Consider the following 24,956-nt stretch of genomic DNA (forward strand, 5'->3'; position numbering starts at 1 on the left):
GTTGTCGTTGGATTGATATTTCAACCGATGTGGTGATATTTTTGGTATTTATCTGTGTGTTTATGTGCTTGGATATGTGTGTTAAGCATCGTAAATCTATCGGATTGGACCGGATCGTGTTGGTTTTGTGATTGGTTCATTGGAGACCAGTTAACTGGACTGGAATTAAGAAAAATAAATCGTCGTTGTATTGATATTTCCCCCGATTTGACAATATTTTATGCTAAGTTGTGTGTTTATGTGCTTGGATATGTATGTTAAGCATCGTTAATCTACCGAATTGGACCGGATTGTGTTGGTTTTGTGATTGGTTCTTTGGAGACAGGTTAACTGGACCGGAATTATGAAAAATAAATCGTCATTGGATTGATATTTCACCCGATTTGACAATATTTTAGGCTAAATTGTGTGTTTACGTGGTTGGATATACGTCTGTTTTCTCAGTTTCAACTCGCAAGTCCACTCCATTGCATTTCTTATTCATTATAATGGCTTATAAATAATTTTCATTCTCACTTATTTCATACAAAATTGGCATTGTTGAATCATTTTTAAAGAGTTCAGAAGGTGATGGTGAGGACCTTGGATTGAATTAGTACATTCACATGTAAAATGTGACTACTTATGAAATATTCAAGTTATGAAATTACTTCTACAATGATGATATAAGTAGATTTACAATGCACTAATCTAAACATTAGTTCTCATGTAATATATGAATATATTTTCCTTTAGGCAACATGGCGGACGAGTATGGAAAATGAACTTTTCCAGTTGTATTAATTTGAGGATTGTTGATCTTTTTGATTGACAGGGGAACCCCTCCCTCCCCTGAAATAGTCTGACCAAGACATACTCTCAGATAAAAGTCTTTTTGCGCTTATTCTTTATTTATTTTTTGCTCTTTGTACTGCAACATACATTTTACACAACTGACAGGCGATGGGAAAAAACTGCATGTTTGCGTAACTCCATTTTAAAGCTGTTTTTTTGTAAAAACTGTAAATATTTTCTTTGTACAGCTCAATGACGAACTTGATTTTTATCCAAAATACAACAATTAATAGAGTATCAAAACCAGAATTGTAAATGAATACGAATTTTGGTCTGACAAAATGGTCCAGGTGATATTATTTATTTAAAATATTGAGAGAGCAGCGACCAATCGTTTCCTTTTAGGAAATGGCCGACTGTTTTGAGTCCTTGAACTACTTTTGAATAATGTATTGAAAGATAAATCGGATTTTTCAAGGGGTGGAAAAGAGCTGTCAAATATTAATTTGGACTCAATATTGACTGTAAATAAGCAACGTTTGAAAAATAGAAGTACTAGTGCAATTTTTAAGAACATTAAAGATTCATTTGACCCTCCCTGTTCAAATGAATTGGACACCTTAGCATTTTGATTAGCAAGGGTTAGGGTTAGTGTTTTTAAGGAAATTTTTGGAACTTTTGCAGGAAATCATAAGCAAATCCATTGATTTCCTGAACCGCTTGTCCTCACGAGTGTCACGGGGGCGCCGGAGCCTGTCCCATTAGACTTGCAGTAAAAGGTGGAGTTCACCCTAAACTGCTCGCCAAAATATATGATTTTTCTGGACTTTTTGGATCATTTTTAATCTTAAAAGACTTAAGAGCTGAATTTTCCCCTCCCTGTCCAAATAAATTGGACACATTATCCTTTAGATTATCAACCAATGAGTGTTTTTTAGGACATTTGTGGAAGTTGGACCACACCCTAAACTGACAAAATTAGATTTTTATGGATATTTTTGGCATTTTTAATTCTAAAAAACAAAGATTCATTTGCCTCTCCCTGTCCAAATGAATTGGACACCTTAGTGCTTTGATTTGCAACCAATTTTTAGGACGTTTGTGGAATTTTTGCAAGAAATCATCAGCAAAAACATTTAAATTTGGTTATATTTTAAAAAAAAAATCATAGTTTTGAAAATCCATTCATTTCCCGAACCACTTCACAAGTGTCACAAGGGTGCCGGAGCCTATCCCTGCTAACTACAGGCACCAGGTGGGGGAAACCCTGAATGGGTGGTCAACCAATGGCATATAAGCCAATGTTAAATATATAGTTATAACTCCAGACGTGACTTTTTGAGAAAAAAAACGTTTGTGTGTGTGTGGTTTTCTGTCAAGTGTCGGTAGGGATTTTCTCCAAAGGCAGGATAAGCTAAGGTTTAGCCGTTCCACTTGACTCTTGAGACGAGAGCTCTCCACCATCACCACCACGCTGATTTAATTAACATCCTTTTAATGAGCACATTAAGAATGTGCTGACGTGACAGACTATCTACAGGATGTGGATGTACGGCTTTTTTGCGGGTTTTTTCCAGCTCATTTTCCGTCCACTTGTAACAATCGGCTTTTGGACTCGACTGGAGTTTGCCAATCAGGATTTTTTTCTTCAATTATTTAGAATGAGGCTCGCGGATGGATGATCTAACGCAAAAAAAATTGAACACGCGTGTCAAACTCATCTTTGTCGCCGCCCATATTATATCTTCAGAGGGAATATTTTGTCTAGCCCATAAAAATTAATATTTATGAACTGGTGGATGGCGCTGATACAGAAAGTGTATTAATATTCGTTTGTTCATTTTCAACTTTGTCTATCTTTGTCGGGGTGATGGAGCTTATCCTAGCGGAAAGACAGATCGTACTACACCGAGTGGGAATCGAACCCACGGATTCCGCATTGAAGGCAGGCAAAAGAACCACTGCACTATCGGGTGATATGCCAATATTGTTTAACTGATATTTAAAAAAATTAATGAGATGATAAGTGTTTTTGAAAGTAGATTAGTTGAAAACGGGTGTCAAATCATTTATTTTCAGAAAAAATGGTGAATTTTGATAACAAAAATTTGACTTTTATCTTTTATTCAACAATTAAAAACAAGGACAATTTAAAATTAGTGTAATCGTACAAGTTATTAAGAAAATATTATTTTGGTTTTTCTATTGGGATTTTTTTTAAAGACAAAAGTTAATGACAATTTTTTTTAATGTTTTTGTCCTGTTTTTGGCAACATGTCAAAGTTATTGACAAAATTGTCTTTGTTTTTCTCTGTGTTTTTAAATAAAACATCAATGACAAAAACAGCTATTGTTTTTTTCAATGTCAAAGATTCTACCAAAAAATCTTAGCCTTTTTCCCGTTGGTTTTTCAACAAAATACACTTCACATTTTCCCAAACTTATTTCCTTTTCTATTTTTTACCCTAATATTCTCTAAACAAATTGCTTGAGCGCTTTAGCAAATGGTCTCTTATTTGGAGAAAAAAACAACCAAAAATATTTGATCCCTGCCAGCTGCACCAAATTCAGCTATACAAGCGCTAAACTAGCGCTAGTCCATCTTAAGTTGTTTATTTTTTTGTACCCAGCAAAAGACAATCTGTCCATTCTTTGCTCCAAACTTTCCGCTTCTAATAAACGCGATTTAGTCCGTCATAAAGGAGGACTTTGCGCACAGGTGGCCGACTCTCCCGCAAATCGCTTTACGCCAGATGGGACGCAATTGAAGTCGTTAGCCGCCTCTTTTCCCGTCTTGCGCGCTTTGAATCGGCCAATATCTAAACGGGTTTTTCTTCTGTGTTTGTCTCGCTAGGTTATTTGACCGTCACCATCGAACCGCTGCCCCCAGTGGTCGTAGGGGAGACTGTCACCCTCAAGTGTAACTTCAAGACCGATGGGAGGCTGCGGGAAATCGTTTGGTATCGGGTGAGTACAACTTATGCTTTTTGGAAATAGTTTAGCTTAACTTTGTTTTTTTAATAAATATATTTTTGAACTTTTGACGTTAAAATATGTCCGCTGTTGATTAGTAGCTAAAAGTTTGATGTAATCCGAATGGGAGAGGGCGTATTAAAAACCATATTAGCATATTAGCATTTTAGCATATTAGCATAGACAGCCAGTTTGAAAGATCTGGATGTCAGTTGTTGTCAATGTTTATGAGAAGAAAGATTGATTTGGGTTTTATTGGGGTTGTAAACATTTTAATTCGTTTTTATGCTGAGTAGATGTTTTTGATTTATAGTTTATTTAATCCGAATATTTGGGAATTGTTTGGGATCAGGTGAGTGCAAATTACGATTTTTAGGCAATAGTTCCACTTCACTTTTGGAGGATTCTTGTACAAATATTTTTGAAATTTTTATGTCCAATAATGTTTAATGTCCAATCTGTTTTGATTGGGAGAGCAAGGAAAATGGCCGTACACAATCAGTTAAACCAGTTTGAAAGATCTTAACGTCAATTGTTGTCGGTTTATGGGCAGAAAAATCCACTTGGTTTTATTGTTGTAGTAAACATTTTTATTCTATTCATTTTCTGAATCGCTAGGAGTGCTGGAGCTTTTCCCTGCTAACTATTGGCACCCTGAATGTTGATTTAATTGTCTGTTTTTGATTGAAATTGGAAATTATTTGGTATCTTATTGAGTAGACGTAATAGTTTGGTTTCATCCTTTGATTTTTAATCATTTAAATTCCATTTCAAGACCTTTAAAGTCCTTCCATCCATAATTTGTTCATTAGCCCCGCCCAGTTCAAGCGCAGTAAGTTGGCTCCCAAATACCTGGCTCCGCCCCTCCATGACATCAAGTCAGCACAAATCCCTTTGAATCGGACACCCTCTGATTCGTTGTAGTCCGAGTATCGAACGATAACTCGAATTGGGACACGAATAGTCCATTTCCCGTGGGTTTGTTCGTGGTCCACGGGCAAACACGGGCTTTTACTCGGTCCAGCTGCTTGGGAGGCCGGCTTAATAGTTCACAGCTGGCGATTGGACGCTTATTAAAGTCCCCAGCGGTTTAACCAAGCGCGCAACCGCTGGCAATAATTAAATTTCTGTCGGGGAGATGAAGAAGAAAAAACGTGGCGCGAGCCTGTAAGGAGTTGATTTGCAGCCATAAAAGCGCGGCGTGAAATTAATACTCGCGTGTTTTGCGGATACGCCGTGTCACATTGGTGCCATTATGACTTGGACTCCTCAATAACAATAAGCAGAATTATCTTGGGCAAAACAGCAGGACTTTTAATGAGGCTTATGAGCCGTCTTGTCAAATGGGACCATTGTTGTCGCCGTTAAACTTAAAGTGGCCTGTTTTTAGTTTTATTTTATTTTTTATTTTACGGCATAGTGGCGCTTGACTTTTTAGTTTTTTACTCTGGTAATTTCAAATATTGCATATGGAATTCATACAGATGAGTTTTTTAATATTTGATGATGATGTCATCGGATTTCCTGACGTTTGAAAGTCATTTTTTTAAAGTAATTTGTCAACGAAAAATTGTCTTTTTCATTTTAAGGACCTCGTTGGGTCACGTCCAGCTGCTTTTAATTGGCCAAGGTTGTTACCATGGTTACGATAGCTGACCATACTAATCTAGTTTTAATTTCTCACCAATTACCGTATTTTCATGACTATAAGGTGCACTTAAGTCTTACATTTTCTCCAAAATAGTCTTTTAATCTAGTGTTCTTTATATATGGAATTTTATATTAAGTGTCATTCATTGTGGGTGCGCCTTTAAATGCGATGCGCCATATAATCGTGAAAATACAGTATGTTAAATTGGATTGAACCGTACAAAATGACAGTTTAGGGGTACCCCAGGGCTCAGTGCTATGTGCATCAGTTTTTTTCATAAATAATCTCCTAAACTGCCGTCCTTGAATTAGTTAGCACTTGCCAAATGCTATTTGTCCTGTTTTCTGTCTTTCTTTCTTTCCGCTTACTATCGCCTTATTGATTTTATCCTGGCTTTTGAACACCCCAAACTCAAACCTTAATCTGGCTTTTTGGGGGAAAAGTCTTTCCGCAATTGCTCTGTGATTTGCCGCTGCGAAAGTCTGGCCAAAAAAACACAAAAACAATTTGATCTGGCGGCTGGAAACCAGGGCACAGCTGCCTCCCGGTGGTCCACCTCGGTTTGGGTTCGTCATCAGGCTGACCCCCACCATCCTCCAAATATTTCTTGGCTTATTTTGCAACGTGCTGCATTTTTAATTGTATTAGGGAACATAACAAATGGGACTCAAGTCTATTATTATTATTATTACAGTGGTACTTCGACATACGAGTAATTTGAGATACTTATCTTAAGATACGAGTAAATTTTGGAGCAAATATTTATCTTGACGGAGTACAATTTTGCGCAAATATTTTTCTTTAGATAGGAGTAACATTTCTAGCTAATATTTATCGTGAGATAGGAGTCAAATTTTAGGGCAAATATTTATCTTGAGATACGAGACAAATTTTGATATACGAGCATTGTGTAATATCTCTGAGCACTGGGCGGAGCCTTGCATTTTTTCCGTGTTTTTATTTGTTTAGTCAATGCGAATGGGGAGCTTGTTCGCTAATACTCGAGTGTATATACTACTTTTTGTGCGTTATTCTATTGTGAGGACATTTGTGTGCATCATTTTCTGAGTATTTTGAAGGGAAAACAAAAGCAAACAACCCTGGATAGGTCAAATCTGAAAGTTAGAGTGGAGGCGGGGCTAATAGAGCCAAGAAAGGTATCCGAATTTAAAACAAAATTTCAATTAAGTTTAGTATAAGGGTAAATTAAATTTATTTTCTGTGTGTCTGCATCGTAATAGTTTAAATTTGTTTATGTTACGAGCGTGTTGCCATGCAGAAAGTTCTATTCTAAATGGTTTTCTGGTTCTTGGCCGCCAAAGTTTCATAGAAAGCGGGCTTATTTCTTTTATCTGACTAAATAGTGCGGACTTGTAATTTTACCTCAAGTTCCTGAGGAACCCGGGCTGACACTCACCCGGGGAATACTTGTATCTAATCGAAGCTCGGCCAATCGGAATCCTTTGGAGCGCCGCCGGCTTTTGCGTCCTGACGTATTCCGTTTGAGGATTTCCAACGCCTGCAGACGGCCGCCCGAATAAGCGCGTCGAGATGAAGCCCATCGCGTTTAAAAAAGAACCTTTTAAGCCACAATTAATCAAAGCGCGTTTCACCAAAGGCTGCCGGCTCACTTTCATATTGAATACTTTTACGTTTTCCCAATGGCGAGGGCGCCGCTTCCGAAACGGAAAGACGTGGCTGACGTAACGTTGACATTTGGCTTTTACTGAGTAAACTGTCTGATTTTTAAAACCGTTTTTGAGACTTGAAAGCATGTTTTAAGAAGCTAAAATATGTTTTTTCTTCATATTTAGGAAGAAGCTAAAAACAATCTTTTCATTCGTCAAAATTGAGCCAAAATGGCCGCCTAAAAACCGAAATGAAGGATTTCATCGTACTCTTACTATCTTAATTTCTTTAATAATACACTTCATTAATATTCCAGCAACATTTATATCTAAAATTCATCATGCTAACATTAAGTAAATGTTATTCATTTCTTACTTTCTTAATTTCTTTAAAAATACGCTTCATAAATATTCCGAGAACATCCATATCTAAACTTCGTAATGCTAACATTAAGTAAATGTTATTCATTTCTTACTTTCTTAATTTCTTTAATAATACGCTTCATAAATATTCCGAGAACATCCACATCTAAAATTCGTAATGCTAACATCGACTAAATGTTATTCATTTCTTTACAGCCTCACTCGTCATGAAAATGGCTACATTTGCTAAGCGCTAATTCACCAAAAATGCTACAATAAATATTGGCCGGGCATTAATAATTGATCTCATTAATGCGGCGCTTTAGTAGGTTTTACAACCCGGTGAATTGTTGGCGCGGTTTGACGACGTAGCGCTTCCCGCCCGCCGAGAAAGCAAATTGCGCTCGTTAGTCACCCGTTCGGCATTTTTTTTTTCCCGCTGGCCGTTCTCCCGACTCATTCGCCGCCGTCCCGTTAGCCCACCGGCGTTACCCACGCGAAAGCCGTCCGGCCAGCTGTGTTTGGACGCGGGCCAGCTGTCTTAATTGCTGGGAGAACAACAGCGGGATTATATTTGGAAACATTTGGACGGGCCGACCTAGCTGCGGGTGCGAACTTGAGAAAAAGGCAACGAAATTGGAGGAGGCACTTGATGCTCACCCACGCCAGCCAGCCCACTGCGTCTTTTTTTTTTCTTCTCAAAATGCCCTGGAGCATTTTTTTTTGTGGAGTGCTCGCTCTTCAAATTTTCTTTTGGCCCGTATTTTGACAAATCCCATTAAGGCGTTTTGAAGGGTCCGAGCTCAAAACTGGCAGTGGAGGAAAATGGCGTATCGGCAGTTGGCCAAGAAGTAGAAGACGACCCGCTGTAGCTTTAGTTTTACGTTCAAGGTGGAAAGGAATACGCTTGATGCCGGCAGTGCTTTCCGCGGGACTGTAAAGCGCATCTTCATGCCTCTCAAAATTGTTTTTTTATATATCAGGTGCACCAGATTATAAAATGCAGTAGTAATACAGGTGGTGGTGGTGGTGGTGGTAGTAATAGTCGTAGTCTTAGTAGTAGTGGACTTAGTAGTAGTAGTAGTCTTCTAGTAGTAGTAGTCTTAGTAGTAGTAGTAGTAGTAGTCTTAGTAGTCTCAGTAATCTTAGTCTTAGTAGTCTTAGTAGTAGTAGTAGTAGCAGTCTTAGTAGTAGTAGTAGTAGTAGTAGTAGTCTTAGTAGTAGTAGTAGTAGTAGTAGCAGTCTTAGTAGTAGTAGTAGTAGTCTTTTAGTAGTAGTAGTAGTCTTAGTAGTAGTAGTAGTAGTCTTAGTAGTAGTAGTAGTAGTCTTAGTAGTAGTAGTAGTAGTCTTAGTAGTAGTAGTAGTAGTCTTAGTAGTAGTAGTAGTAGTCTTAGTAGTAGTAGTAGTAGTCTTAGTAGTAGTAGTAGTAGTCTTAGTAGTAGTAGTAGTAGTCTTAGTAGTAGTAGTAGTAGTCTTAGTAGTAGTAGTAGTAGTCTTAGTAGTAGTAGTAGTAGTCTTAGTAGTAGTAGTAGTAGTCTTAGTAGTAGTAGTAGTAGTCTTAGTAGTAGTAGTCTTCTAGTAGGAGTATTAGTAGTGGTGTTTGTAGTAGTGGTAATAGTAGTAGTCTTGGTAGTAGTGGTAATAGTAGTAGTCTTGGTAGTAGTGGTAATGGGGTAGTCGAGGTAGGGGTACTAGTACTGGTACTGGTAGTAGTCTTTGTAGTAGTGGTAATGGGGTAGTAGTACTGGTACTGGTAGTGGTAGTAATAATGGTACTGGTACTCATAGTTGTAGCACTGGTGATAGTAGTCGTAGTACTGGTGGTGATTGTTGTAGTACTGGTAGTAGTAGTAGAAGTACTGGTGGTGATTGTAGTCGTAGTACTGGTGGTGATTGTTGTAGTACTGGTAGTAGTAGAAGTACTGGTAGTAGTAGTACCAGTAGTATTTGTGGTAGTATTAGGGTATTGTGTGGTTAAAATACTTGAAACCTCTTGATCCTACCAATTAATGGCATTTCACCTGATAGAAATATCGAGCTCATATCTCAACGCTTCCTTTTAGATGCCATAACTTTTTCAAAATGTTCAAGTAGGCCCGCTGTGATTTCATGGCTCACAACTTAAGCAACCTTCACAGCTTTGTCTTCCTCCCACATTCCAAAAACGTGCCAATTTGCAGATAGTGTCAAAACACTGCCTTTATAGTCTGCTCTCGGCAACAACAACAACAACCAAAAAATAAGTACGACCTCGTATATTAACACGTACGTGACTCTCTCGTCTGAATCTGCTGTAAAATTGCAGTATGATCTCTCCTCTCTGGAATTTACTTTGAAATTTGAGTCTGATTTCTCTGCCCAATTTCCAAGAGATTGCAGCGCCTTGTTTACTTTTCCTCGCCCTCAATCCCGTTTCTTGGTGGCGGTGGCGGCGGCGAGAACGTACGCACACGTCGCTGCCAACTTTGAAATCTGCAGGAAAAGGTTGCCCGGGCAACAGGTGGCTCTCTCGCTCAGCGTTTTAAGGCGCAGCGCTTTCCCGTGGCGGCGCTTTGGGTGTCCAACTTGGCGCCCGTTTCTCATTGGTTGGAAATCGCTAGCTGCCGTCCGTGTCTGGCTTACCAACTTGGTCATATCACACAACTCTTTTAAAGACAGATTTTGGCAATGGTAGACTGAGAGCCAAAATGGAAGATGTTTAAGGGGGCGGAGTCTTGATGGGGAGGGATGTCCAATCGGTTTCAAGTGCAAAAACTGGTAGGGAGTAAACAAAGATGGGATTCATCGAGTAATTCATTTGCAAATTAAGGGTGCTTGACCCCAAAATTGTCTGAAAAATGTATTATCATTATTATTATTTTTTAAAGAGATACTATGTATTTACATTTGGTTGCTTAAAAGTCAAGGCGAATGTAAAATAATATTGTTTAGCGAAAAGTAAGTCTGGAGCCTCTCAATGGTAAATAATGTTTTGGCTGAGATAGGCTCCAGCACCCTTGTGTGCATAAGAGGTATGGAAAATTGATTATATACATTTTAATGTCATTTTTGACAAATAAATCGACTAAATATTGTTTCTATTATGTGAGAACTATCTTTCAAGAGAAGGGAAAACTTATTTTAAACATTTAAAAAAATTAAAATGTATCATATTCCTAATTTTTTATTGCTAGTTTTTAAAAATTTTATTTGAAAAAACGTAATATTATCCAGCTCTTGATTTAAGCGTGTTTTTTCCTCTATTCCTTTAAACATCTATATTAATAAAACTAAAAATGTATAATATTCTTAATTTTGTACTGCTAATTTTTGAAAGTTTTATCTTGTTTCTATATTTATTTTAAAAATTATTTTAAAAAACAACAACTCTTAATAATATCCAGACAAAAAAATATTTACAACCATCTTCAAAAAAATTATATATACACAACTGCGCTCAAAACTTAAAAAATTAAAATTAAAAAAATTAATCATCAAATAGAGTAAATATAAACATGGCAGTCCAAAAAAACCAACCAAAAAACATCTTATATAAACAAACGAATGAGTCACCTAATGACCTAAAAACAATCCCCGATGATTCATTTGCGGTCCTCCGCCATTTCTTACATATCCGACGTGTATGGCCGTCGCTAGCAGCCAAACCGCTAATCCGCCTCACCAACGACGTGTACTCACATCCGCTGACTCAATATCTTAATATCCATATTTTCCATCGTGCTACCTACGTATGTATTTGCGTTACATAAGTGTGCCGGGAGCCCCTTTTTTTAGAGACGGCGCTAGCTAACCGACTACTGAATACACGGCCCCAAAGGGGGAATACAGCCAGGCGAATCACGGCTCCGACACCCCCGTCGCCAGGATCTGGGAGGCAAAGAGACTTGTTGTTATACACGGGATGATAATTACGCACTGGGTGTCAGCAAAAGAGCAGCCCGGGCCTCCTTTTCATCCAAGGATGCTAATGGCGACAAGGGGTGCCGTGGCGGGCCACTAATGGATGCCACTGACGTGAAAATTGGATGCTCTCTTGCCGCTTGTGCCCGGAGTAAATAATGTCTTCCTTGTTAGCGTGGTCTCCGAGTACAAAGCACGTCCCCCGTGACTAATTAATAAGCTCCGGGAGATCATCCGACTTTACCTTAATGACTCTTTTGCACCGGCAGATGCCAGACGAGGACCCGCTGACTTTTTAAAATTTAGTCTCGCTGAATTTTAACGGAAAAATACGACCGTGTCGTAAGCGTGACGTTGAGAATTATCGTCAAAAGGAATGAATGCCGAATGTTCATTTTTGTAAATGATAGTACTTTTCATGCAAAGTTGACATGTTGCTTTTTTAAGTTGGAAGATTTATGACAGTTTTATGACCATGTCTGAAGGATTTATTTTAGTAAATTGTGGATATTTTAGGTAAGTTGAGATGTTTTAAATGTAGTTTAGGTTAAGTTGGTGTTTAGAAGCTTTCCTTTGAGTTTATGATAGTTTTATGACCATGTCAGAAGGATTTATTTTAGTAAATTGTGGATACTTTAGAGGTAAGTTGAGATGTTTCAAATGTATGTTTGGTTAAGTTGGTGTTTAAGGGCGTTAATTAGTGTTCATGAAGGGTTCAATAGTTGACATGTTGCTATTTTTTGGTTAAATTGGAGTTTAGGAGCTTTCCTTTGGCTTTATGACAGTTTTATGACCATGTTAGGAGGATTTATTTTAGTAAATTGGGGATATTTTAGAGGTAAGTTGAGATGTTTCAAATGTATTTTTGGTTAAGTTGGTGTTTAAGGGCGTTAATTAGTGTTCATGAAGGGTTCATTAGTTGACATGTTGCTTTTTTTTGGGTTAAGTTGGAGTTTAGAAGCTTTCCTTTGAGTTTATGACAGTTATATGACCATGTTAGGAGGATTTATTTTAGTAAATTGTGGATATTTTAGAGGTAAGTTGAGATGTTTCAAATGTAGTTTAGGTTAAGTTGCTGTTTAGGAGCTTTTGTTTGGATTTATGACAGTTTTCAGTAAATTGTGGTCATATTAATGCAAAGTTGACATTTTTTATATGGCTTTTAGTGTAAGTTGGTGTTTAGGAGCGTTAATCAGTGTTCATGAGAGGTGTGTCATGGTTATGAGTTTTATGACCCTTTTGGGTTTGGGTTTTTTTAGTGAGTTTTGGAAAATTTTCATGCAAAGTTGACATGTTTCTTTTAGGTGAAGTTGGCGTTTAGGAGTTTTTGTTAGGGTTTATGACAGTTTTATGATAAATTGTGGACATTTTAGAGCTAAGTGACAATTTTATGACCCTGTCATAAGCTTTTAGGTTAGAGTTATTTTTTTGTAAATTATGGAAATTTTGATGCAAAGTTGACTTGTTTCACATCAAATACATTTTAGTTTAGGAATGTGTTAATTGGTGTTTATGATAGGTGTCATGTTTATGACAGTTTTATGACCCTGTCATAATAGGCTTTTCGGTTAGTGTTTTTTTTAGTACATTATTATGCAATTTTGACATGTTTCTAATTTATTTTAGGTTAGTGTTTAAGGGCATTCATTTTGTGTTTATGAAAGGTGTCATGTTTATGACAGTTCTATGACCCGGTCATAAAATATTAGGTTAGTGTTTTTTTTTGTAAAATATGGCAATTTTAATGCAAATTTGACATACTGGAAATGCATTTTAGGTTGTGTTTAAGTTCATTTGTGTTGATGACTAGTGTCATTTTCATAATAGTTTTAGGTCCCTCTCGTGAATAAATAAATAATAATTATTGTATTATTGAGTAAATTATGGCAATTTTGATGCAAATTTGACATACATCAAATGCATTTTAGGTAAAGTGTTTAAAGGTGTTCATTTGTGTTGATGACAGGTGTCATATTCATAATAGTTTTATGACCCTCATGAATAAATAAATGATAATTATTGTCATTTAGTAAATTATGGCAATTTTGATGCAAATTTGACATGCTTCAAATGTATTTTAGATTAAGTTTGTGTTTAAGGGCCTTCATTTGCGTTGATGACAGGTGTCACGTTGTTTTTTATCCGGTTTCGAGACATTTCTCCCTCCCAAAAACTCTTATCATGGAACGCCATGACTCAGCAGATGACAAACTTTCGTCCTACCTTCATTTTTCAGTCAAAAAAAAAATAATGCTATGTACTTAGCGTCTTTTAAGTGGCTATTTCCAAAGTCTGGGGATTATCTTGCAAGGAACATTCGTCCAACCGATAAATCGCTTATTAATTTCAAGCAAACAAAGAATAATTTAACATCTCTCCAGCCACTTCAGAAAAAAATGGCGTCCTTCCCCCACGCCACTTGAGGCTTTCAATTTGACTTGTGCTAGCGTGACGCTGATAGGAATCAAAAGGCGGCTTTTAGCTAACGGCCGCTAGCCAGAGTGGATTCCCGAGGAGCGAATTAGACGGCCGGCAGCACGTAGATGGCGCCACACCTCTTCCCGCCTCTGAAAATGATGTAATTGCGTTTTCAGGTATGTGGCGGCCCGATCTGGACGCCAAATTGCATCTGAGGGAAATATTAACACTCGGTGATGCAACATTAGCGTAGAAGCAGAAAGCGCTTTTCCTCCAAAAGGAACCACTGCTGGTTTTTATTTTTAAATCGCATTTACATAACCTTTAGCAACTGTTATTTTGACGTTTGTCTATTCAAGGACATCGGTCGGAGGTGGTTATCGGCGTCCCATCGCTTATCAGCAGCTGGTAAAGACTGAGGGTTAATAAGCATCGATTGGGAAGACCAGGCGAGTCAAAAAACGACAAAAACGGAGATGGTTAATGTGGCAATCTGCTAGATTGAGGGGTGTCGGACTTAGTTTGGTTGGCGGATTGAACGCTTTGATGCTAGCTTGATCTTGTGTGGGTTGGATACCTTTATTTTTGGGCCTAAAAGGTTGACTTGGTACAATCCATTTTGACTTGGTCAATTTTGGATCATTTTTGGTTGATTTTGAGGGACATATCTTTATTTATTTATTTTACATATATTTATTTTTGGGCCTAAAAAGTTGACTTGGTACAATCCAATTTGACTTGGTACATTGTGGATCATTTTTGGTTGAATTTGAAGGACATATGTTTCTTTATTTATTTAATGTGTGTTTATTTTTGGCCCTAAAAAGTTTACTTGGTACAATCCATTTTGACCAGGTACATTTTGGATAACTTGGTTGATTTTGAGGGACATATATTTATTTTTGGCGCAAAAAAGTTTACTTGGTACAATCCATTTTGAATGTAAATTTCTGTAAAGGGTCATTTGGTAAATTTTGGATAACTTCTTATTGATTTTTAAGGACTTTCCAGGACGCTTCTTGTTTTATTTGTACGTTCCTGCTAATTTTTTGGCATTTCCAAGTGACTTCCTGATAGTTTTGAAGCATTTGGACTCGAAGGGTCACTTAAGGTCAATTTTGGATCACTTCCCAATGATTTTGAGGGAAGTTCTGGTATGCTTTTTGTTTTATTTTTTTGTTCCTGCAAATTTTTAGGCATTTCTAAAGGATTTGTGTTGATTTTTAGGGATTTTCAGGTACGCTTCTTGTTTGTTTGTTGGTTCCTGCTAATTTTTTAGCAATTCTAGAGGACTTTGTGTTGATTTTTAGGGACTTTCTATGACACTAAAAGTTTGTTTGTTTTGACTGGAAGGGTCACTGTTGGTACATATTTGATCACTTTTGGTTGATTTCGCAGTACGTTAGCGAAATCCTTCTTGGTTTTTTTGCCAATTTCTGCGTATTTTTTAGCCATTTCCAGTTGACTCCAATCGGTTTGGAGTATTTTGACCAGTAGGTAGCTCCTTCCGGCCCGGGGGCTGCACTTTTGACACCAGCCACCCCTCACGCTAGATGATGTTTGACTTTCCAAGTCATAGTTGAAAAATGCGTCTTTGTGAATAGTTGTATTTACTTGTGAAGCACGTTTTCCTTGAGTATTCCCAAATGTCTGGAGGATATTTTTTTTCTCCTTTTGTTTTTCATCTTTGTTGTTGCTGACTGAGGCTTGTGATGATGCCATTGAGAAATGGCTTCGGGCTAAGCTGCCCTTCACCAAAAGCACTCGCTTGATTCTCTTCAAGCATCAAAACGCACCCTCGGCTCTTTTGTGCCGATGCGCTTTCTGGCACCCGTAAGAATCGTTTAGTCAAATAGCAAATGCGGCATCCTTCCATTTCTCTTATTTAAAGCCAAATCCGAGGCGACCCAGCTTTCTTTTCAAGTCAAAGAAGGTTAAAACGGGCTTGTTTTTTGGACTCTTTGATGACTTTGAAAGGTCATCAAAGACGAAACTTGTTACTTGCCTTGATTTTTGGGGCTGGGCAACTATCGTACAACATATTTTAACATATTTCCGTCTTTTATCGCACTTAAGAAGTATTTGTCGCTTAAAAAATGGATGACTGAATCCAGGGGACGGCTTATATGCGCATAAATTCGAGTCGACATACACAAAATGGCCAGGTGACAAAGACCAGAGACGCCATAATGCGGCCGATCGGTCATTTATTTCAAAATTGTAGATATACAAATGCTAAACAACATTCATTTTGACGTCTATGAATGAAATTGAAGAAAAAAATTAACTATCATGCATAAAATGTGAAGAAAACTTCCCTCAGGGTGCCGCCATCTTACCTAGAGATGATAAAATAGACTGTTACGGACACACTTCCTGGTTGTACTGGTCACATGACTTCCTTTTTGAATTTGTCTATGTGCTGGCAACACAGGGATTCAGTCATCTTTACAGTGAAACTTTAAATCTCATTATAAAAGCCCTTACCGTGTTTTCACCACTATAAGGCGCACTTAAAAGTCTTAAATTTTCTCCAAAATAGACGGTGCGCCTTATAATCCAGTGCGCTTTATATATGGAAAAAACAGAAAACCAAAAACGAAAAACCACCACTGTCGGATATTAAAAAAACACAAACGCCTGAACTGAAAGAATACTGTTAAATATGCAGATCAGCCATCTTAGTTTACAACATCTTCCATCATATAGCTCCTCCCCCACTGCCAAAAAAAATCCAAAACATCAACAATGGCTGGCTCTAGAGGTGACTGTGAAGTAGTGAGTGCTTCATACCTGGAAGTCAATAGCATTTACCTTATTTTCACCACTAAGGCGCACTTAAGTCTTCAATTTTCCCCAAAATAGACAGTTCGCCTTATAATACAATGCGCCTTATATGTGGAAAAAATGTCATTCATTGAAGGTGCCCCTTTAAATTCGGTGCGCCTTATAGTTGTGAAAATACGCTAATTACATTTTTGGGTTGGGTTGTTCAACCAGCTATCCTAGCTGGGATCAAACCCTCGACCGCAGAACTGCGAGCCCGACGAGCTAAACCACTTAACCACCCGTCCGACGTAAGAACAATGAATTGTAAATATGGATCCAAAAAATGTCATTAAAAAGCAAAACATCTGTCATAGAATAGCACGGGCGAATATTAAGTCTGATGTACGATACGCCAAGGCGGCTTTTTTGGCGTCCTAGTTAAGATAAAAGCATTTTGTCTTGGTTTTGATTTAAAACGCCGCCAACACCATCGACTCCAATCGTGCCGCTTTGTATAAAAAGCGACGGGGGTCGCATTACTTTTCCCATGACGTGGCAGCTGCTATTTTTTCTGTATTTTTTGGTGCGTGACCGGCGATTGGGAATCCTCAAGCGAGACTTTATCTGGCCGCTATAAATTGCCGCTCTATTGATAAATGTCAGGTGCGTTTGCCTTCAATAGGGATTTCATATCGCTGATGAACTTTTCGCAAGTCGGAGGAGGAAATCCACCAGCTCCAGAGACTCGGGGAATGGAAGCGGAACCGCTTATTAAATCCGATGGGTCGCCTAGAGTGCGTCGAGTCTGCGGGTCAATCCCGATTTTGAGCGGAGAGCTGTCCAATTCTGATATTTATTTTTATTTTTATGCAGTTCTTTGGACTTTTGGCTATGTGAACGCTTATTAACGATAGTTGTGGGGATCTCTGATTGGACGATACGAGGCTGGCGATAACGATAATAGGAATATGTTAATTTCATTTGTTTATTAGTAGTGGTGCCAATCCATTTGAACTGGCAGTTTGGCAGAAAAGGTCAAAAATTGTGTAGGATCTAGCACCCCTGCAATCCATGTGATATGTTCATAAGGTATTACGTTTGTTTACATATTTAATATAGTATTTTTATGATTTTCTTTGTTTTTAAATCTATTTTAATTCTATCTATTTTTGTAAGGAAGTGCTTCCCAAATACGGAAATGCTTACAAATGCAAAAAAAAATAGCAACAAAAGCACTTGGCCAAACAGATTTGTACAATTTGCATTTTAATTTGGGGCCTTAGTATCAATTTGCGGCGAAAATGGCTTCCGCAGACTGGGCAGGCAGGCAGGCGGGCAGGACGGCCATGTTGACAAAGTAACAGCTGAGTGAGCACCACCACCACCACACCAGTTGGGAACACATTTAGCTTTTGTTTGTTTTTAACGCTTGAGTGTGAACAATGGCTTTGTTGTGGCATTTCAAGGCTTTTTGTCAACTGCAATTCTCTTTCCTATTCCATTCCTTAATTAATGGCATTTTTTTTCTTCAAAATATAGCAGCGTTGCTAACGAGGATGGCGGAATCCGTCCGTCTGTAATTTCCATTTACATAAGCAGATGAAATAATGATTCACTTTGTTCACCAGCTTGTAAAGTTGCTTGGAGTACAGGATTTTCCGCACCTTCACTAAAAATGTATAAATGTATTCCATATGCAAAACGCGGAAGATAAGACGGAGCAGTAGTAGTGTTGTTGGTAGTACTGGTGGTCATAGTGGTAGTACTGGTGGTCAAAGTAGTAGTACTGGTGGTCATAGTAGTAGTAATGGTGGTTGTAGTAGTGGTGGTAGTAGTTGTAGTACTGGTAGTAGTGGTGGTAGTAGTTGTAGTACTGGTAGTAGTGGTGGTAGTAGTTGTAGTACTGGTAGTAGTGGTGGTAGTAGTTGTAGTACTGGTAGTAGTAATAATAGTAGTTGTAGTACTGGTAATAATAATAGTAGTTGTAGTACTGGTAGTAGTAATAATAATAGTAGTTGTAGTACTGGTAGTAGTAATAATAATAGTTGTTGTAGTACTGGTAGTAGTAGTAATAATAGTTGTTGTAGTACTGGTAGTAGTAGTAATAATAGTAGTTGTAGTACTGGTAGTAGTAGTAATAATAGTAGTTGTAGTACTGGTAGTAGTAGTAATAATAGTAGTTGTAGTACTGGTAGTAGTAATAATAGTAGTTGTAGTACTGGTAGTAGTAATAATAGGCGTAATAGTGGCAGTAGAAGTAGTAGTACTGGCAGTAGAAGTGGCAGTAGAAGTAGTAGTACTGGCAGTAGAAGTGGCAGTAGAAGTAGTAGTACTGGCAGTAGAAGTAGTAGTACTGGCAGTAGAAGTAGTAGTACTGGCAGAAGTAGTAGTAACAATAGTAGTAGTAATAGTAATGATAGTAGTGGTTGTGAGATGTGGGCACTGTTGTAATAGTAATAGTAGTAGTAGTGGTAGTGGATTGTGTTTTACATTCACTACATGAAGCCATAGTAATAGTGGAAGGGAATTGTTTTACCTCCACTACATGGAGCCATAATAATAGTAGTAGTGTTATAGATCCACTTGAAGGTAAAAATGAAAGTTGAGAGGAAGGGCCAGCCACTCCTTGCTAGCCTTGCATCCAAAGTGTCTTGTTTACGGCTCTAATTACGCCGTTCCAGCGGACACGTTAAAGGCTCGGCGCAAAAGTAGCCGCAATTTACGGCCTCCGATAAATCTGTCGTCCCGGTCGGGAAGACGCATCCCTGGAAAGCGCCACGGACGGATATCTCGCCGTCTCCCCGGCAAGATGTTCCGTGGGCGCTATCGCGGGCAGGAAGCCGCCAAAACGTACAGCTGGAATCAATTTGGGGGATAAATAGAGTTGCTTTAGCGCCGGCGCCGGCCATAAACTGATAAAGTGAATTGTAAAGTGCTCGAGATGCGCCGATAAGCTTCCTGCTCACATCTAGGCTGAAAAACGCCAAAAAAAAATGGAATGAAATCTCTACACTTGCTTTCGCTTCATTCTGGGGAAAAAATGGGGGAGGAGCCACTGTCATTGATGCTTTTTTTGAGAATATAAACATTTATTGTAACGTCACACAGATCAAAAAAACTAATGTAAACGCTCCATGTTTTTATGACAGGAAATTCGATTGAGAGCACCCGCTTATTTCCCGCCCACCAAATGCTCGGAATTCCCTCACAAATTGAGATATTTTGCGCGTTCAAGGATGCTACGTTAGCGTCGACTTTATTAAAATTCCTGGCTTTATAAAAACATGAAATTCTAATTTATTGAAATATGCAAAAGAAATTCCGCAGTCATAGAAAAGAACTATTTTGTAATTTGTCTTTTGTGTACAATTTGCATCCGAAAAGGCATTTTTTTAGTCATTAAACATCGTATTTAAGATGTTTTGAGCCTTTTCACGTTAGCAAATATCGGGTCAAAGTATTGAAACAAACTTTACAGAACAAAGAAACATTGTAATATAAAATGAAGAGAGCTCAATCCATCACATTGGACAGTTGTTCTTTTTATTTGATATAGTATATTTTTGGACTAGCAGCAAAACACAAAAAGAGGAAAAAATATGTATGTCACATTTTTAGCAGGGCCATTTTTTATTTGATCAAAAACCAAGGTTAGCGCGTCGGTTTCACTCTTCTGGAGTTCTGGGTTCAAATCCAGGTCGGTCCATCTGTCTGGGTGGAGTTTGTTACTACTACTACTCTTACTTCTACTACTAAGAATACTACTACTATTATTACTACTGCTACTATGACTGACTACTACTATGACTACTAATACTATTACTGCTACTATTACTACTACTACTATGACTACGATGACTATGACTCCGACCACTACCTCTATGACTGACTCTGACTACTACTACTACTATGACTACTACGACTTCTACTACTACTATGACTGACTACTACTACTTCTACTACTACTATGACTGACTACTACTACTTCTACTACTACTATGACTGACTACTACTACTTCTACTACTACTATGACTATGACTGACTACAACTACGACTTCTACTACTACTATGGCCATGACTACTACTACTATGACTAGGACTCTGACTACTACTACAACTTCTACTACTATGACTACTACTACTATGACTATGACTTTGAGTACTACCTCTATGACTATGACTGACTACTACTACTTCTACTACTACTATGACTGACTACTACTACTTCTACTACTACTATGACTATTACTACTACTACTACTACTACTATGACTATTACTACTACTACTATGACTGACTACAACTACGACTTCTACTACTACTATGACTACTACTACTATGACTACTACTACTATGACTACTACTACTATGACTACTACTACTACTATGACTACTACTACTACTATGACTACTACTACTACTATGACTACTACTACTATGACTATGACTGACTATGATGACTACTACTACTACTATTATTGCTACTACTATTACTACGACAACTATTATTTCGTAAGTCGGTTCTTTTTCGTATCACCAGTCACTCATTTGTCTGTAACAATATTCGAAAATATTGTATCTAGAGGCATTCGTAAGTAGAGGTAGAACCATATTTTTTGTTTCTTTGAACATTGTGGAGCGTTTCCTGCGTTTATAATGGACGAGAGTTTTGGCGTGTTGACTGGAACAAGTCAAATGAAGGAATTTGAATGTGTTGTTTCTTATTATGGCCCGACTCACCCTTGAAAGAGTTATTTGGAGTTAATTACGTGAGTCTGCCTCCCCAATTTGCATCAAGCATGTCTTATTAGAAATGGAAAAGGGCCCGTGCCACATTAAGGATTTGCAAATTGTACTCAAGCATGAAATGAGTCCAGCGCCGACTTTGGCACGGACAAAGAAATGCCAAGGCCTCCCGGAAAGAAAGAGAAGAAAAAAAGAAACACGGGCTGTGTTTGGATTTGCATGAAAGGCCCTTTTATTAATCCCATTTTTTGCAAAAACGCAAGAGCAAAAGTCAGGGAATTTTCTTTGGGGAATTATTTTAGCGTGGAATAACTTTTGGGCGGCGGATGAGTTGCTAATAAACTCAGTTTTTAATTGTCTTTTTTTAACAGTTTAAATAGTTACAAATTGACAAAACAGGTTGCATTTTTTTCAGTTTTTTTCCCCCGTTAGTCAATGCCGAATGGCGGGCTTGTTCGCTAATACGAGAGGAGTATACACTACTTTGTGCGTTATATTGTGAGGACATTTGTGTGCATCATTTTGGGAATATTTTGTACTAATTTTAGTACTTTTAAAACACTAGTTATTTGTTACTTTGTTAATAAATGGCAAAATAGAACAAATCAAAATGTTTTTCCAATCCAATATCCTGTTTTTTCAGAGGGTTGTAATGAATTAATTTGTTTTTAGTTCATTTCTAAGAGAAACGTTAGCTTGAGTTTCAAGTAAATTGACATACGAGCTCAGTCTTGGAACGCATTCAGCTCATATCTCAAGATACCACCGCAAAATCCATCGAATTTTAGTACTATTAAACCACTAGTTACTTGTTACTTTATTAATAGATGGCAAATTAGAACAAATAAAAATGTTTTTGGTGTTTTATCAGAGGGTCGGAATGAGTTTTTAATTCATTTTATGAGAAAAGTTCGTTTGAGTTTCAATTGAATTGACATACAAGCTCAGTCCCGGAACACATTTAGCTCATATCTCGAGGTACCACCGCATATCCATCAAATTTTAGTACTATTAAACCACTACTTATTTCTTACTTTGCTAATAAATGGCGAATTAAAATAAATAAAAATGTTTTTAGTGGTTTTTTTTCAGAGGGTTGGAATGAATTCACTTGTTTTTAGTTCATTTCTATGAGAAAAGTTCATTTGAGCTTCAAGTAAATTGACTTACAAGCTCAGTTTGGACCAAATTAAGCTCATATCTCGAGGTACCACCGCAAAATCCATCAAATTTTAGTACAATTAAACCACTATAAAAAATGTTTTGGGTGTTTTTTCAGAGGGTTTGAATGAATTCACTTGTTTTTAATTCATTTCTATGAGAAAAGTTCATTTGAGTTTCAAGTAAATTGACATACGAGCTCAGTCCCGGACCAAATTAAGCTCATATCTCGAGGTACCACCGCAAAATCCATCAAATTTTAGTACTACTAAACCACTAGTTCTTTCTTACTTTGTTAATAGATGGCGAATACTAAGTCCCACCAACCAAAATTAGAGTTTAACCCACCCCCTGGTTGAGGTCCTAGTAGTAACAATCACGGAACCAATGATGCTAAAATCAATGTAAAATATGCCTCTACTTCCAAAAGCCACTTGATTTTGATAAGTAGGCGCACCTCTGTCCTCAGTCCAACAAAAGCGCTGTAAAAAAAGTCATTTCAAGTGCACCACAGATGGCGTTCTAATGCATCCAAAGTCCGCCGCATATGTTTGCAGCTTTCTTATTGTCGAGGCCCGCTTTGCATGCCGCATCCCGCAAGCGGCGGGCAATTGACTGAGGAGAACTCTCGTAGCCATTCATCACCCGGCAGCTGGGGAACGAACGCGTGGCCATGCTAAAATAGAGCATTTTCCCCACCCTTTTTTTTGGGAATTTTATGAGTGAGTTTATGATGATAAAGTGTCTTCTTTGTTCACATTGCGGGGAGATTCATCACTAGGACAATACTCGGACAAATGTCGTCCAAGTGCAAGAAAGTGGAAAGAAGAAAGGTAAACGCTATAACCTGGGAGGTGCTTGAATTTACCCTTGAGGGGGAATCATGTTGCAATGCCTTTTTTAAATAAATATAGACAGGGAAATGAAGTTTTGTAGGGTTAATATCAACTTTTTGCATGGCAACGTCCTGGTAGCATAACATAAACTAATTTAAATGTACTTGGATTACAATGCAGACACACTCAAAAATAAATGTAATCTAACCTTATACTAAACTTATTTCTAATTTTGTTTGACATTTTGATACTTTTCTTGGCTCTATTGGCCCCGCCTCCACCCTGACTTTCAGATGCAACCTATCGAGGGTTGTTTGCTTTTGTCTTCCCTTCAAATACTGTGAAAATGATGCACACAAATGTCCTCACAATAGGATAACGCACAAAAAGTAGTATATACTCCTCTCGTATTAGAGAACGGTGTTCGGACGTTTGGTCGCAGGTCTTTTGGTCACCGGTCTTTTGGTGGCAGTAGCTGTGTCCACTTATATTAGTTTTTGGTGTTTTACTGCACCTCTATCTTTTTTTAAATGACATTTTAATATTTCTTAATACATTCCTTTTTACTTTGTACTTAATACTTTTGACTTTAAGGATGAGTGATAAGTATGTTAATACTTTAGTCCTTTCTTTCTGTCTATGTTTCATATGTACTGTTAACGGATGCACTTTTTTATATGTATCATATCTTTTGCTGACCCCGCCCATCTGTCACATTTTGAAAGTCAATGTGGCCCCCTCCCGGGCCCAAAAGTTTTTCCACCCCTGATTTAGATAGACAAAACCGGAGCTAAATATCAATGACTTATAGTTGGGTGAGGAAGGGATGTTTGGTCTAAAAAGTTAACTTATTCGTAGCCATTGACAGCAACACAAGTTGATCTAAAAAAGTGAATAAGTACTCCAAATATTCACAGTAATTACCTTAGTGCTAAGAATAAAAAATGGCAGTAATTCCACCGTTTGATCCATTTGTAATGGCCATTACAAATATTAAGGATAACAAGTAGAAGTGCCTTTTTTTTAGAGTCTTCAACCTCCCCAAAAAAGTGTTTTTCAAAAAGACACTATGTGATAACATTAGGCAAATTAGCGTAGCTAGGAATGAAAAAAAAAGTATCAAGCGGCTTGGTGACAAAGCTGCGATGGTCTCCTTTGTTGTAAGCGTCGTGTCTGGGGCTGCTAATGAGCTGCTCAACAGGAAGAAATCTCATTAAGACTTTTTTGTCTAATGATTATTTTAAGAAGAAAGCAGATTCTCACGGACATTTCAGGCGCATATAGATTTAGAGATCACAAGAAAATGCGCGGAAAGTGAGATTTAATATTTAAAAGTGGTGATTCAAACCCCCCCATGCATATTAAAAGACAAAGTGCACTTAGAGAGCTGTTAATTATCAGCTTGTTAAGTAATTCCCTACATATTCACAGCTTGCTAATTGACAGTGATCGTTCTGTTTTCCTAGTTTAAACGGATTGGACGCCTAGAGTTGTCTGTGGAGTACAGTGGGACCTTGACATACGAGCGATTTGAGATACGAGTAAGATTTTGAGCAAATATTTTTGAGTTACAAGACAAATTTTGATATATGAGCATGGTGTAATGTCTCTAAGAGCACTGGGCGGAGCCTTGCATTTTTTTCAGTTATTTTTGTTCGTTAGTGCAAATGGTGGAGCTTGTTCGCTAATACAAGAGGAGTATATACTACTTTTTGCGCGTTATTCTATTGTGAGGAT

The 24,956-nt window shown here is 37.8% G+C and overlaps 1 protein-coding gene across 2 annotated transcripts in view; it reads left to right on the forward strand.

Moving 5' to 3' along the window:
• The window catches only part of LOC144203363 (immunoglobulin superfamily member 21-like), a 164,918-nt gene that overhangs the window by 81,434 nt on the left and 58,528 nt on the right, over window positions 1-24,956 (forward strand). For both annotated transcript variants that reach the window (XM_077726759.1, XM_077726758.1), the window contains one exon: window positions 3,629-3,741. In XM_077726759.1, the coding sequence (XP_077582885.1) occupies window positions 3,629-3,741 (113 nt within the window). The remainder of the gene's footprint in view (window positions 1-3,628; window positions 3,742-24,956) is intronic.

This window comes from Stigmatopora nigra, chromosome 10 (assembly GCF_051989575.1).
Source record: "Stigmatopora nigra isolate UIUO_SnigA chromosome 10, RoL_Snig_1.1, whole genome shotgun sequence".
Taxonomy (NCBI): Eukaryota; Metazoa; Chordata; class Actinopteri; order Syngnathiformes; family Syngnathidae; genus Stigmatopora; species Stigmatopora nigra.